This window comes from Lactuca virosa, chromosome 6 (assembly GCF_052849685.1).
Source record: "Lactuca virosa cultivar CGN04683 chromosome 6, Lactuca_virosa_CGN04683_v6, whole genome shotgun sequence".
Lineage (NCBI taxonomy): Eukaryota > Viridiplantae > Streptophyta > Magnoliopsida > Asterales > Asteraceae > Lactuca > Lactuca virosa.
This window is the reverse complement of record NC_136431.1, coordinates 5,486,291-5,503,394: the sequence shown is the minus strand read 5'-3', so window position 1 is coordinate 5,503,394 and position 17,104 is coordinate 5,486,291. Positions and strand designations below refer to the sequence as shown.

Sequence of the window (17,104 nt, the reverse complement as noted above, 5' to 3'; positions counted from 1 at the left end):
CGATCCAAATATGATGATTTGAAGAAATGGGTTATGTCGCATCGATGGTAATTGTAATATGGTTTTTTCTTTCAACCAAAACAAATGAAGCTTTTCTATTCTTTCTTTATATTTAGTTTCTCATTTTATCTTTATATGTGATTTGTGTGTATTACTCAATCTTGAATGTGACTCTCCAAACATCAATGTTTTGCTTGGAATATCAACTAATTCTTCTTTTTCAAGAAAAATATTTTGATTGCAGGTTAGTGAAGAATTATCATCAAGTTTTTATGGTTGAATGGTGTTAAATGAAGAAATAAGATTCATAAAATGGATATAGGTTTTTTTGTTTGAGCAAAGTTGACGAATGATAGTTTTTTCTTTTGATTTAAATGTATGTTTATATAACATCTTTATTTATATATTCAACCACTCAATGCTCTTATTTATTTGATTGTAGTTTTTCTATTTTGACTATGTTTATTTTCGATTATTTTTTTGTTGAGTTATCCTACACAACATATTTAAAAGACAATATTTAAAAGATAACATAATTTTGAACATTTGATATGTAATTATGATAGACTTATCATGATATGTTCTTCATATGAAAGTAATTTATCCATATTACTACGACAAGAATTACATATGACATTTACGAAAATATATATATATTATATGTGATTTGTTTAACATGTATATGCACCTATGTATGTTATAAAATTATAATTAAATATATTTATGTTTAATAATTGAAGGGATTAAAATGATGCATCAAAACCAATTATTTAGACGAATATAATAATAATAATAATAATAATAATAATAATAATAATAATAATAATAATAAATATACATTTCCAAGTACCACATTCATTTGAAACTCACACGACAATTCAAGAGTTTTCTAATTTATGTATATTTATTAGTTACAACTCAAAAGTTTTTAACTTATGATTATTAATTAGTAATCACTAATAACTTTTTATTTTCCTTTCTTTTATAAAGTTGTAAAGTTTTGCTCATTAAAAACATTAATGTATTTGAAGAGATTTGTGATTTAAATATGAAGAGTTAATATAAATGTTATAATAGATGTTTTAGTGTTTTTATGTTATTAAAAGTTATAGTGTTTATTTTCATATTTTTTATTATTCGTTGTATATATATCTTTTTTAATACAAATGTTATAATAGATGTTTTTCTATTTTTATGTTACTAAAAGTTGCAGTTCATATTTTTGTTCATACGTTTTGTTACTCGTTATATTATCATTCATTTGATATATAATTTACACAATTTTAAACGGTTTATAAAATTATCAAATAATTGTATATATCACAATGACTTCAAAATTAAACCATAATGTTTAATAAAATTAACTATATGTTTGCTTTACTAGTAACATTTTGTTTCAAAGTAGAAATATTAAATAATAATTTGGTAAAAGTTATTATTTTAATTATATAATTCTATTCTCGCGCAACGCGCGGAGATTCGCCTAGTTTAAATGTATATGTGTGTATAAATATGCGTTTAATCGTTATCTATTTGGTTTTACAAAATCATATAAAAGTTACAAAGTATAGCGTCTATATAAATCCGTACCAAGCTGCATGGGAAGTCACTTATGGAATATTAGTATTATTTTGAATCGTGTGTGAGTTTGAATCATATACCTTTTCAATGGGATTTTGTATAGGCACGTAATGTTGACGCATTATTTATAGTTGTTAGGTTATAATTTTTAAACCTTAAAAATATTAAAATTGAGTCATTTTCTTGCAAAGAGAAGAGAAAATCTTTCACTTTCACACTTTGTTGGGTGTGGTTTTCACACCACACCAATATCATCTAATACACTGCATCACCATCATCACACCCATCAGTCAGCTCTCCACAAAAGAGAGGGGTGTAGTCAGTCGTAAAGGAGAGTGAGGGTCGCCATGGGAGGCACTCCACATCAACATCATTTGGGGGTGTTCGCTTGAGTAATGGGTAGTCACATTCGCATCTTGTGGGTGGCGTGATGTGCATACCATATGGCTTAGTCGTTTTTCCTCGCATCTAATTTACTTATGAATAATCAGTTAAGAAAAAGTATTTTGTAAGCAGACACACAACATGCATAAGGTATGTTTGGCAAAAAATAATTGATAACTAAAAGCTAGAAGTTGAAAGTTGTATATTTTATTTGAGTGGAAGTATTCACCAAAAGTATATGTAAACTTTTGAAATATGTAATATGACATATAACATAAAAGTTAAAAGTTAAAAGTTAAAAGCTTAAAAAAAAACATCTCAAATACATACAACCCTCGTATCACTTCACCCCATCATTCTACTTTTATACAACTTTTCTTTAAACCTCTATAATGATACAACCATCATACAATTCCACCTTATGATATTATTTTATCAACTTCTTTGTATATTTATTACTTAAGAAAGAAAAAACAATAAGGATCCATACGATCGTTCAATGACCATAGAACCCGAATCATTTATCACTCCAACTCACCACCCACGAATACATACAACACTCGTACCATTCCATATGGTCCCCATACAACCTCTATACAACTCCTATCGGCGATGCTCTAAAAGTTCTCAAAAGCTATTTGAAGTAAATTTTTTTGTTAAAATAAAAGTTCTAAGCTCGTATTCCTGAATAAAGTATATTCCTTAATTCTAAATTAAAAAAAAAAAAGATAAAACTTTTTAAAACTCTCAAAACCTCACTTATTCATGCACAATCTATTTATTGAATTACTACACCTCAATCATTACTTACATTATATAAAATATACGTGTGGTAAACCAATTATCGATATTGATCAATTTCAATGTTGTATTTTAGAATTAAATAATATGATATTTAGTATTATGCATAAATACTCAATTATTTAATAATACCAAAAACTAACGAGTGGACATATAATATATATGATCAAATATCCATTGGTTATCATAGAAACCAAAAAACTGACAAATAATATTAAGAATTAAACGTTGACTCGTTGTAATTAATAAATACAATTACTATTATTATTGTTATTGAGTTTCGTCTAGAAATCAAATTGATCATTTGCGACAAGATTTGACTGTAAGAAATTGGTAGAAGCAACTGTCATGTATTCGTACAAAATAAAATGTGTAACATAAATTAAAACTAACACGATGATCATTGGGGAGAAGTAGAGGGATCGAATGATCAAATGTAGAACAAACTGAACTTGAGAGTCGTTATTTATACTACTCGAAAAGCCCTAGTGCCAAAAAATCTAACGACAACCATATCATGTTTTCGTGGTGTTTATCCGATTTATAGAGAGTTTTACAATATTCATGGATCCACGAAGTCAACGTTGACCGATTCGTTCCAATCCATATGCAAAGTGCAAAGTGTGCCTAAATTGCACGACCACGACTCTGCTAGACGCGTGTGTTGCTTGGACCATCCCTTAACCTCTACCAAAGTCTTGGTGTGACAACCATCAAATTTCGGTCAAGTCAAAGTCAAACAAAGTCAACAAGTTAAACCGGTCAACTCCATTAACCCTTGTATGTTAGGGTTTACGTTATGTAATCACTGTACAATTCGCTATTTTAATGAGAAAACATCATTTGGAAAGTTCATGTGTTTGATATTCCTTAGCCTTAACAGTGCTAAACAACGAACCAAAGCGATAAAACATTATTGCACAATCATCGGGATTGTGTAGGACACTAAATCATGGCTTAACGGGGTCTATGGACCTTGCGTTGCGAAGCCGGACACTCAAAAATATCACAAACGAAACCTCTCTCAATCTCATTCAAACCCTACTCAAGATTACTTGACGCTAATAGGATCAAAACTCATACACTACGATATAAATTGACGTTAATAGCAACATAGTATAGTACAACGTTATAACTATAATCAAATTAAATTATGATACCATATTAAAATCAAATCAAAGTATAATGCTCTAATTAAATTTAAAAGAATCAAACTTGAATGCTATAATTAAACTTCAAATCAAAGTAGATTGTTATAATCAAATAATAACTCATCTTTTATAAAACACCATTTTTATAAACTTTACATTAAATTTTATAAAACTCTTATATTAATTATGTAAAAGATGCTTGTGTTAGTGGGAAATTATGAAGACCACCAAAAGCAAAAAGATTATTCCCATGGTCTCCCACTCACACCTTCCATCCACTTTCCTTTCCTTTTTCTCCCAACACATTATTCTCTTCACCACTTAAACCTTCTCTATTCTTTCTCTCACTCTCAATCTCGAAATTCATCCAAGAAATACTCATATTCCAGCCAAGAACAATCTGTTATACTCAAATCTTCATCCCTCTTGAAGCATTCATCAAGGTATGTTGTTAAAAGTTTCAAATTCATACAAGAAACAAATTAAATCCACCAAAATATCTAAAACTCATTTTATGCATAAACCTGATTTTTCTCAGAATCCCATCAATAAAATAAGAAGTTCTGGAAATTTTCAGAAAATAAATTATTTTTATTAAATTACTATAATTATTGCAATAAAGTAGGGCAATAATTCACATAAAATACTTTTTGCATTCAATAAATTTTGAGAAAATTCTGGGATGACCAATATATTGATTAAACATAATTTATGAAGTTTCATGCATTTATATTACTGTTTACTATTATTTATGATTTTATTGATTAATTAATAATGAAATATATAAAAAATACTTCCCATAGTCACAAATATCCGAAACTTATACACTGGGCTCTATATCATGTTATAAAACTATGGTTAATTTTACAGAATTTTTGGGAATCATTTATTATTTTTCCCGAATTTTGTTGTTGTTTAATCATTAAAGTATTAAATAAATACTAAAACAGTTCAGAAAAATATAAAAATTTTACAGTAATTAATATTGTATGAAATAATGATTTCCTAATAATTTCATAATTTTTCAATACTGTGTACTATTTAAAACCATTTTCCTAAGTATTTAAGCATGTAAAAATGCATTTTAATGATTATTTCATATAAATAATTGTTAAAATCTGTAAATAATTATAATTGGGCAAATTATTATTTTAATAAGAAATTATTAAAATCTGACCTAAATTGAAAATATAAATTAATTATGCAAAGTAATTAATTCAATTTAAAATTCATTTAACAAATGAATACCTTAATATTATAATCAAAATGAATTATTGTTAATTCATCTAATATAAGAATATGTGTCTAATTATTTGTATTAGTACTCTATTCTCGTTTAGCAGTTCCTAAACCAAAACTATTAATTATATTAGGTTCTACGCCATTTTGACCCGAACCGTCTATCGTACGACACACGCATTTCGTTTTGGGACTAATGTGAGTAATCTACCCCATACATTATAATTTTCAATACTTTTGGGGTGTATCATGTGGTTCTAATATATTCCAACTTCATTTTATTGTTTTATCACAATTGAGACATTGTTGGGACATTTATACGTGAGTCATTAATTGTATAACTATTGTTTGTTTACGCTACATGTACTTGTAGTGCATTACCATTTTTAGTCTAATCTCCATGACTATGCCCGTATTCTTGAGGTACGTTATGGACAATAATAGCGCTATTGGGTTGACCACCCCGCCTTGGGACGTTAAGGTGATTGATCACACGTGGTTGAGTGTGTATGATGATTAGATGCTCCATCCTATATATATTTATATATATATATATATACATATGTATATATATAGGGTGAGGACTTATTGTTGTTGTTATCAATTGTTAATCAATTTTTGATTTATAAACCGTTATCTCAAATACAATTGTTTGGCGACTTCAAAAGAAAACAGATTTCAAATTATAAATGTTTCAACTTCACAATTTTCTCTACTAAAATTTGATTACTCACCAACTCTCGTAGTTGACCTGTTTTTACCCATGATGCAGATTTGAAGAATGAAGAATGATGAATAATAGGTTGTGCCTTAGAAATCCACAAGACAATTTAAATTTGATGTAATAAATGTGGTTTGCATTTGTATTTGTACTTGTATGTTGTGGATCTTGTTTGCATACTTAGTACTTAATTGAATCTAATCATATTATAACATAGTTGTCATGAGACTTTGAACAATATATCACGCCTCGATCGATTCCGACAAGGATCGGGGTGTGACAGATTGGTATCAGAGCCCTTGACTATAGGGAATTAGGTTAATTGCCTTGACCTAGTCTATAGCCTCTAGGGTCCTCTCGTATGCTAGTTTATAAAATGCACACACAACTGCATGCAATTCACACTTAGAAAATCCTAGGAATACCTTTGTGTGTTAATTGCTCCCTTAAGTGCATACGTATTACTCCTGACACTTATATGTGTGCATACACTGGTGAATATTCTCCTCTTTCTCTGAAAAATCACACACATATTCAAGTGGTAAAAAAAATGTATATACATATATATTCCTTAAAGCTCATAGGAAATTCAAAGTCATCCACTCTAGTTGGGTAGGATCATAGTAATGGACGCGTAGTAACTGGAAGGGGGAGGTGCCGGTAGCCCGAAAGTCCTGACTAGGCAAGCATTCGTATACATCCCAATCAACCGAGGGACCAGTTTGCTTATCTGGGGACCAAAGGCGAGAGTTCCCAAACCTATAGGCCAAAGCGCGTCATTCACATTACTCTTGAGCCATCAAAATACCCGACCTTATCAAACGTATCCGAAAGGATACACTCCAAAATGGCCAACTCATTGGACTATTAAGTTCCCTAATGGGCCTAGAAGTGGGAAAGACATGTGAAAACTTAGTTTTGTGGGGGCCCACGCAAGTGCTACATGTTTCACATTTAGTAACCATGGAAAGCCCAAAAGGTGCCCAACACTCCTAACCATGGCCCAACAAGTGTTTTACAATTATTTTACCCAACAATGTCTAAAAAAATTTATTTCCATAATCAATTTACAAATAACTCACAAGTCCATATGCGTGTTTCTCGTAGTTGACTTGTTCCTTGTTTGGTTGTGGACTTAGGGTAGACTCATTAGGATCAACAGTCTAATAAAATTTTAATTACACGTAACTGGGGGCATGTCGAGTGAATCTTAGGAGTGGATCAGACATGGAACAAATCACAAGATTATAATCAAGTTATTCCTACTAAATTCATAAGTCTATTTATATAGACCTCTAGTATAGAGTCGTCGGCGTAGTCGTGTCGGCAATCTAGAATATGGCTAAATACATAATACAAACTATAATACCCAAATTATACAAAATTTTCTGCATAAAAAAATCAATAGACAAACAAACACAATGAAACGAAAAAGGGTATCAAACTATCAAGAGAAAAACACATACAATGTAGATTAAAATCCACTAATTATAACAAAATGGCTAAAAGAAAAGGTAAGGACTAAGGATTGTTAAGTCCTCTCTTCTTATAAATAGCTTTGAAGCAAGCTTGCCTAAGCTTCTTTGTTCTTTCTGTCAATTCCATACCTGGCAATTTCTCCATCATCTTCTTGTGCCCTTCTAACGTCTCTATCTCCTCCTTTAATCCCAGCTCCTAGTTTATTTTTTTAAAAAGGTAGATGCAATATATTTTTCGTGTGAGTTCACAAAATTTACAATGAGTTAAGTTTATATAAATATAAATCAGGAAATCGTAGTAAATCAATTGATTTGATGTGGAATATGCCTAGGGCCATTGTTTATGTTATAAAGAAACTAATAATTAGAATTTTAGAAAATACCCAAAACTACTTTGGTTACCAAGTGCAGGCATGCATGCATGAGTAATGTATAGAAGGTTATTATTGTAATTTACCTTGGCATTTTGAATGAGGGATTGTAGGCTCGTAAGTTTTCTATGAGGTCATCTGTTTATGTTTAGCTCTCTGCATCTTTTCTTCAACAATGTTAACCCTATCCCTAGTTCCGTTGCTGCCATGATTATCGGCATCTCAAAGTACTTCGTTATCTCTTCAAACTCCAATGGTCTCAATCTCTTTGCCACCTTCCGGCCACCGTGATCAGTGGTGGCAGCACTAGAACTACATGTAGCCTCACCACCGGATTTACAGTCTTCACTGAAACTAACCAATGGTAAATTACCATCCTCCCAACAATCCCATAAGCTTAGGTCTTTGAGGGGATCTAAATCGTGAAACTCATTTCTAGAAATGATGTTTTGATCTTTGTTAAGTACTGTGGAAACGTTCTGATCGAGCACTTCATGCAATTTTTCCGACAACTCGTAATCATGATGGTCGAGCATGTCACCACTGCAAAAATCCAAAAAAAAAAAAAAAAAAAAAAACTCAAGATAATCAAATCCAACACGATGAAAGACTCTTTTTGATCACTACAAATCCAAACCATGTTTTGATCAATGTCGACAAAATCACTTTTCTGTGCGAAAGATGGTGTAATGAGTAACGTTTATATATATACCTGAAAAGATCTTGATGATCAAAGTACTGAAACCAATCGAGGTCATCTATGGGGTTTTGATGATCTGCAGGTGGATCCATTTGTGAGGGAGAAGTTAAAAGTTGCGGTAAGAATGTGATGATTTATATAAGTGAAGTGGGAGAAGTAATTAATAACAAATAAAGAGGAAATGAATATATATGGTCTTTGAGCTGTAACCTCCTTCTTCAATTCACACACATATACGTATATGTTGCCGCAAATTATGACTTATGTGCCTCATGCATTTAATACATCACATGCCTACCGCATATTCTTGACTTTGAAGCTACGTACCAGTTTCAAATTTCCCCAGTAGCACACTTTTCATTAGAAAGTACTCCAAGTCTTCACACATGAACCAGTTAGAAAGTACTCCAAGTCTTCACACACGAACCAATTAGAAAGTACTCCAAGTCTTCACACATGCAAATTATGACTTGTGTGTCGCTATAGGTAACTAATAAAACTTTATTTTTTAACCCCTTAAATATCAGTACAAGCTTCTAACCTCGACGTTTAAATTCAAAATTTCTTTTTATTACTAAAACTAGCATCGATTCAAGTATATAAACCATGAATCTTGAGAACACGGCAAAACCCAAATAAGTCTTATCATCTATGTAAAAAAAAACTCAGGGTTTTTACTAGTAAATCTATCAGTGGCGGAGCTTGAACAATTAACTTGGGGGGGGGGGGCGAAAATATTATAAACTGAAATTAACATTAAAAAAAAAACAGATTGTTTTCTACAAATAAACACCAAAAACACCTAGAAAAAGAATTACAACTCAGCCCGACAGCCTTTAATGTCTTTAAAAACAGATTATGAATGATATATTAGTAAGCAGACAACAATTTCTCTTTCAATGTTTTCATCTTTCCCATGATTATATCTAGAAAAATCAAAATGAAGGAACAATTGATCCAATCAAAACAAAATCAAATTGAAAATTAGAATAATAACCAATAACTCATTTAACAATAACCAAATCAATCTTTGTTGTCACTTTTCAGTTTTGTTTGAAGCTGACAAGCTGTTAAGCATAACCAAATCAATAACCAAATCTATAAGTTCATAACTTATAAATCAAATTGGCAAATCGCCAAATCGCAAATGACAGCCAAATTAAAAGGAAACTCAGTAAGACAGTAGTAACGCATAAATAGGCAACAAATTGACAGAAAACAGCAGCAGCAGTGCAATACGCCAACACCAACAATCAACAATCTTACAATCAGAAAAGAAAGAACATCTGAACAGGATTTGGGTCTCGGGATTACATACCTGATTTCTGTGAAGTGAGAATGGGGACTTGGGCACTTGGCGATGGCGATTGGCGAGAGTGAGACCAGGCGACTGACTTGGCGAGACAACGACAAACGAACAGCAGGCGAGATAGGCAGCGAATTGGGCAAATGGGGATGAATCGATTTTGATTTCTTGATACCGCTTGGTCGCTTGGAGAATTTGGAGTATTGGACAATTCTGATTAGGAATCGGGAGGGGCCAAAGCCCAAGTTTGAAGATAGCAGGCTTATAACTATTTTATTTTGAACTACAATTCCTACTTCTAGCCCAAAAATCAGGAGGGGGCCACTGCCCCTCCTGGCCCCAATAATACTACGCCCCTGGAATCTATGATGGCTAGTGTAAACATTATGGTCATATATCATTAAGATTCTATGGACTTAGAATGTGTGATTCCGCCTCATTCCCTGTTCCTTGTTTGGTTGTGGGCTTAAGGCGGGGTCACCCATCCGAATGCCCTTGCAATCTTAATGATATACGACTAGTTTACGCCAAGCTACTATAAAAGAACTGGTAGGACTTATAATGCAAATTTCGTCAAAATTTGTTGAAACATAAGTAATGATGGAACTCGCTAACTACGTTATAAAATATTCATAGTGGTAATACCAAGGATAAAACAGGGAGTATAAAAGCACACATAGAATACTCTATCATCCCAAAACAATAAACTCCTTTTAAATCGACTCAGTTCAAGTTACAATAAGAAATTTCCAAGGTCGTTATGTGACGTCAGGCGGGTTGTTCCTCACCAAAATTAATTTCTTGTACTACGAAACGTTTTCCACATCTTTTTCCAAACTCTTGAAGTCCCAGTCAAAATGCAAATTTCGGGACGAAATTCCCTCTAACGGGGGGATGATGTGACAACCATCAAATTTCGGTCAAGTCAAAGTCAAACAAAGTCAACAAGTTAAACCGGTCAACTCCATTAACCCTTGTATGTTAGGGTTTACGTTATGTAATCACTGTACAATTCGCTATTTTAATGAGAAAACATCATTTGGAAAGTTCATGTGTTTGATATTCCTTAGCCTTAACAGTGCTAAACAACGAACCAAAGCGATAAAACACTATTGCACAATCATCGGGATTGTGTAGGACACTAAATCATGGCTTAACGGGGTCTATGGACCTTGCGTTGCGAAGCCGGACACTCAAAAAGATCACAAACGAAACCTCTCTCAATCTCATTCAAACCCTACTCAAGATTACTTGACGCTAATAGGATCAAAACTCATACACTACGATATAAATTGACGTTAATAGCAACATAGTATAGTACAACGTTATAACTATAATCAAATTAAATTATGATACCATATTAAAATCAAATCAAAGTATAATGCTCTAATTAAATTTAAAAGAATCAAACTTGAATGCTATAATTAAACTTCAAATCAAAGTAGATTGTTATAATCAAATAATAACTCATCTTTTATAAAACACCATTTTTATAAACTTTACATTAAATTTTATAAAACTCTTATATTAATTATGTAAAAGATGCTTGTGTTAGTGGGAAATTATGAAGACCACCAAAAGCAAAAAGATTATTCCCATGGTCTCCCACTCACACCTTCCATCCACTTTCCTTTCCTTTTTCTCCCAACACATTATTCTCTTCACCACTTAAACCTTCTCTATTCTTTCTCTCACTCTCAATCTCGAAATTCATCCAAGAAATACTCATATTCCAGCCAAGAACAATCTGTTATACTCAAATCTTCATCCCTCTTGAAGCATTCATCAAGGTATGTTGTTAAAAGTTTCAAATTCATACAAGAAACAAATTAAATCCACCAAAATATCTAAAACTCATTTTATGCATAAACCTGATTTTTCTCAGAATCCCATCAATAAAATAAGAAGTTCTGGAAATTTTCAGAAAATAAATTATTTTTATTGAATTACTATAATTATTGCAATAAAGTAGGGCAATAATTCACATAAAATACTTTTTGCATTCAATAAATTTTGAGAAAATTCTGGGATGACCAATATATTGATTAAACATAATTTATGAAGTTTCATGCATTTATATTACTGTTTACTATTATTTATGATTTTATTGATTAATTAATAATGAAATATATAAAAAATACTTCCCATAGTCACAAATATCCGAAACTTATACACTGGGCTCTATATCATGTTATAAAACTATGGTTAATTTTACAGAATTTTTGGGAATCATTTATTATTTTTCCCGAATTTTGTTGTTGTTTAATCATTAAAGTATTAAATAAATACTAAAACAGTTCAGAAAAATATAAAAATTTTACAGTAATTAATATTGTATGAAATAATGATTTCCTAATAATTTCATAATTTTTCAATACTGTGTACTATTTAAAACCATTTTCCTAAGTATTTAAGCATGTAAAAATGCATTTTAATGATTATTTCATATAAATAATTGTTAAAATCTGTAAATAATTATAATTGGGCAAATTATTATTTTAATAAGAAATTATTAAAATCTGACCTAAATTGAAAATATAAATTAATTATGCAAAGTAATTAATTCAATTTAAAATTCATTTAACAAATGAATACCTTAATATTATAATCAAAATGAATTATTGTTAATTCATCTAATATAAGAATATGTGTCTAATTATTTGTATTAGTACTCTATTCTCGTTTAGCAGTTCCTAAACCAAAACTATTAATTATATTAGGTTCTATGCCATTTTGACCCGAACCGTCTATCGTACGACACACGCATTTCGTTTTGGGACTAATGTGAGTAATCTACCCCATACATTATAATTTTCAATACTTTTGGGGTGTATCATGTGGTTCTAATATATTCCAACTTCATTTTATTGTTTTATCACAATTGAGACATTGTTGGGACATTTATACGTGAGTCATTAATTGTATAACTATTGTTTGTTTACGCTACATGTACTTGTAGTGCATTACCATTTTTAGTCTAATCTCCATGACTATGCCCGTATTCTTGAGGTACGTTATGGACAATAATAGCGCTATTGGGTTGACCACCCCGCCTTGGGACGTTAAGGTGATTGATCACACGTGGTTGAGTGTGTATGATGATTAGATGCTCCATCCTATATATATTTATATATATACATATGTATATATATAGGGTGAGGATTTATTGTTGTTGTTATCAATTGTTAATCAATTTTTGATTTATAAACCGTTATCTCAAATACAATTGTTTGGCGACTTCAAAAGAAAACAGATTTCAAATTATAAATGTTTCAACTTCACAATTTTCTCTACTAAAATTTGATTACTCACCAACTCTCGTAGTTGACCTGTTTTTACCCATGATGCAGATTTGAAGAATGAAGAATGATGAAAAATAGGTTGTGCCTTAGAAATTCACAAGACAATTTAAATTTGATGTAATAAATGTGGTTTGCATTTGTATTTGTACTTGTATGTTGTGGATCTTGTTTGCATACTTAGTATTTAATTGAATCTAATCATATTATAACATAGTTGTCATGAGACTTTGAACAATATATCACGCCTCGATCGATTCCGACAAGGATCGGGGTGTGACACTTGGAATGCTTAAGACAAATAAAGCATTATAAACCCACCTACCATTTCTACGACTGTTCACTATTCAGATAAAACCGAATTATCCAATTGGACAGTTTGGATTGGACTATTTGGTTCGGGTATTCGGATTTTTGGATTGGTTTTCAACAAAACCAAATTATTATTTTGGATTTCGGATTGGTTTTGGTTTATAAAATAAGAACCGAATAGTCCAAAAAAACCGAATAAACATTTATTATTTATCTATTTATAATATATATCTATAGTTATTTATTAATTTTGTAATTTATTTTTTTAATAGGTTCAAAACGTTTCACCCGTTAAAAAAAACATTAATATGCATTTTCTCTCAAAAGTTTTCTATCTACAAGATATTTAACTATAATATATCTTCGTATTAGTTGTTTATAAATTTCAAATCACAACTAAATAATTTGTTTTTGTTTCTTGTGTAAAGTTGGGTAATATTATATTTATATGTCGTTTTAAAATGTTTCAGTTTTTGAAAACCGAATTATAAAAACCGATCCAACCAAATTGTAATTGGATCGGATCGGATCAGATTTGAATTTAGTTTGGACTATTCGGATCCATGTTTTGAAAACCGAAATCAATTTGGATTCACTTGATTGGATCGGATCAAACCGATCCATCCAAACGAACATCCCTAACCATTTCTTCCCATCAATATAGAATCAAGAAAACCAACCTTATAAAAATTAAAATTTTTTAATACCATCAAAATAGCCTAACGACTAATAATGATCAACGCTATGAATAAAACTGACTCGTTAAAAATAAAAAAATCATACAAAATAATATTATACCCAAACAAGTAAACCCCAAAATAAACAAATATTATCGAACAACATTATTTGGCACACATATAGAAGCAAGAAAAAAAAAAGTATAAATCATAAATGGACAGGTCGACAGGGGCCGGTGAAATCGGGCCCATCCAAGAATCCTAGTCCAAACGCGAAACTTGCACTCCACGATCGTACAATCTACTCATGCATCAACAATCAGTACCTCTTGCAATAATATTTGCACCTTTATTTTTTATTTATTTACTTTTTTTGTATTTATATGAAATGACGAAATAGACCCACATCCGCCTTTCCCTTTCCCTTTACCATTTCAAAATTCAATACGTTTTCTAAACACAGTCGTACGTTGTCTGAATCGCTAGGTTTTCGGCTACCATTTCGTGTAAATCGGCGTTCCTCCGGCGAACCGGCTGTTTATACAGAGTTTTTCCTCTTTGATATCTGAATTTCTTATTGAGCTTTCGCAATGTCGGTAAGTGTTAATAGTACATCGTCTTTGTTGATTTGTTGCTTTCACTATCGGATCTTCTGATTTATTTTTATGCTTTGTGAGTTTTTGAATTTATATGGATCTGTATCGGCTAAACAAGCTTCTCTAAAAGCATGTGAAACACGACAGATTAGTTGAGTTAAGTCAATATTGCTGAGCGATTCTAATTTGGATTTAGCAGAGTAGAACACTTTGCATCTTTCAAAAAGTTTTCACTTTGGTGTTTATTTTGTTCTTTGTCTATAAAAAAGATTAAGAAAACGTTTTCTGGATACGATTATAACAAGATCATTTCTTAACCTAGATCGCTATTCATATATTGTTAGCTGAGTTCTTTTCTACATAAAAACTATGCATCTTTCAGAAGTTTTCAGTTATTATTGGTATACAAGTCTCGATTTCATCATTGCCCAACACTAGTCTAAGATTATGAAAATATCCCCCAAGAGGGATTTGTCGAGATGTCTCCATCAATTAATAAATTACAAAGATATGTTACATTTACATTTTACAATGCTCAAATTTAAGTGATGTTAGCTTGTGTGTTTGAGTTTGAGTAGAGTACCTTAAGACAACTGTTTTTGTTAAAGAGTACTCTTTGTGATCAATGCTGATTTTTGTCCGTGAATTTTTTGTTTATGAGTGGATCATATTCTTACACATGGTGTATGCATTTACAACCAAGTGTGTCAATTGTCACTTTTTCATTAATGTAAAAGTATGCATTTCATAACTTTTGGTTGACATTTGTGCAGGTGAAAACTGTTAAAGTTGGCAATCTTTCTTTGAAGGCTTCTACACGAGATGTAAGGGAGTTCTTTTCCTTTTCTGGAGATATTGTATATGTTGAGGTGCAAAGGTTGGTATGCAAGGACATCAAGGTAATTTCTACCTTCAGTTTTTTCCTTTATTTGCTATTAACACCCATTATAATGTTCTATTTTTCAGTGATGATGATTTCTCCCAAAAGGCATTTGTCACCTTCACAGATTCACAAGGAGCAGATACTGCTGTTCTCCTTTCAGTAAGCAAGATTGTCTTTTTATTTGACTTCATATAATATAATGCCACATTTATTTATCATAAAACATAAAAACGTTCATGATTCATCATATAATTAAAAAGTCATAAACACATTCAATTGTGTTGAGCTAATAAGGTTTTGCATTAGGGGGCAACAATAGTCGACATGACTGTCACTGTAACCCTAGCACCAGACTACCATCTCTCACCAGACGCCACATCAGCAGTAAGAAATCCATTTTTTTTTATATATAATTATTTCCATTATGTGTAATCAGAAATAAATAATTTTTCATTTTACAGGCACGTGGCATTACAGAAAGTGAGGAATCTGTTATGAGCAAAGCTGAAGATGTAATCAGCAGCATGCTTTCAAAGGGTTTTATCCTGGGAAAAGATGCTGTTTCCAAAGCCAAATCCTTTGATGAGAAAATAGGATTCAGTGAGAAGGTGACCACAGGAACCTCCATGGTTAATGAAAAAGTCAAAGAGGTTGACCAGAAGCTTCAGGTTTCTGAAAAGGCCAAGTCAGCATATGCAGCCGCTGCGTCATGGGTGACAGACGCTTTTAGTAAAGTGGCCAAATCAGCATCCGAAGTTGGACAGCAAACAAAGGAGAAAGATGACGTGGCGCCAACTCAGCAGCCTCCTTCTCCACCTAAGACTTCACAAGTACAAGGTTTGATCCTTTAGTTTTTTAATACACGGATCCACCTTTCTTTGTGTATATAGAACTTCATATCATTAGGTTGCTATTTAGTTCTTTCTCTATTATGTTTTTGGAAGGGATTTTTTTTTTTTTTTTTTAATATTGTTATAAGATTGTGTTTTGTTGAATTTTAGTTGAGTCTATGTAATAGTTAGAAGTATTGATAAAGGGTATCCTCATCTGAATGTGTTTCGTCCTACTGTGAAACACCTGAGTATTCGCGATATGAACTGAACTCTGGTTGGCACAATGAAGAAAATAGCTATTGTGTTTCATATGACATGAAGTTCTTCAACCATATAATACTTTTTGAAGTCTACACATCTACTGTAAACACATAACCTGTGGAAATATTACCCATTTACATGGTTTTATTAAGAAACGAAAAAACTATATAATAACTTTTTGAAGGAAAAAAAAAAAAGAATAAACTATAATTTTTGGGGGTTTTTTTTATGGGTTTATGTCATATTTTGTCATTTAATTTTTGGTTTGTGTTCATTTGCTCATTTAATTTGTTTTAAAATTTAAAATGTCACTTATCTTTTAAGTTTTTTTGCTAAAATGGTCACTGTGTGTGACAATAACAAGTTTCCATTTTCTTTTGCTATCCAAAGTCATTGAATTTTTATTATTATTATTATTATTTTTGGCTATTTTAGGTCATAAATTTTTTTTAGTCTATAATTAGTCACTAAATTTTGAAATTGTGTTAATCCGGTTTATATGTTTTTTCCA

The 17,104-nt window shown here is 31.3% G+C and overlaps 1 protein-coding gene across 2 annotated transcripts; it reads left to right on the top strand.

Annotated features, from left to right (window-relative positions):
* The first annotated feature begins 14,422 nt into the window (after positions 1–14,422).
* On the top strand, positions 14,423–16,646 carry LOC145118553 (binding partner of ACD11 1-like). Of its 2 annotated transcripts, none has more exons than XM_079054245.1 (5): positions 14,423–14,616; positions 15,390–15,515; positions 15,583–15,658; positions 15,806–15,883; positions 15,961–16,646. In XM_079054245.1, the coding sequence occupies exons 2-5, from the start codon at positions 15,478–15,480 to the stop codon at positions 16,348–16,350; spliced, it is 582 nt and encodes a 193-aa protein (XP_078910371.1). In that variant the 5' UTR covers positions 14,423–14,616; positions 15,390–15,477; the 3' UTR covers positions 16,351–16,646. The 2 variants fall into 2 exon arrangements, with proteins under 2 accessions (XP_078910371.1, XP_078910370.1); XM_079054244.1 differs by having other exon boundaries at positions 14,424–14,616; positions 15,390–15,493.
* Positions 16,647–17,104: the final 458 nt, after the last annotated feature.

Coding starts and splice junctions, on each gene's coding strand:
- LOC145118553 (XM_079054244.1), top strand. Junction 15,659..15,805: donor ATACTGCTGTTCTCCTTTCA/GTAAGCAAGATT, acceptor GTTTTGCATTAG/GGGGCAACAATAGTCGACAT. Junction 15,884..15,960: donor CACCAGACGCCACATCAGCA/GTAAGAAATCCA, acceptor TTCATTTTACAG/GCACGTGGCATTACAGAAAG.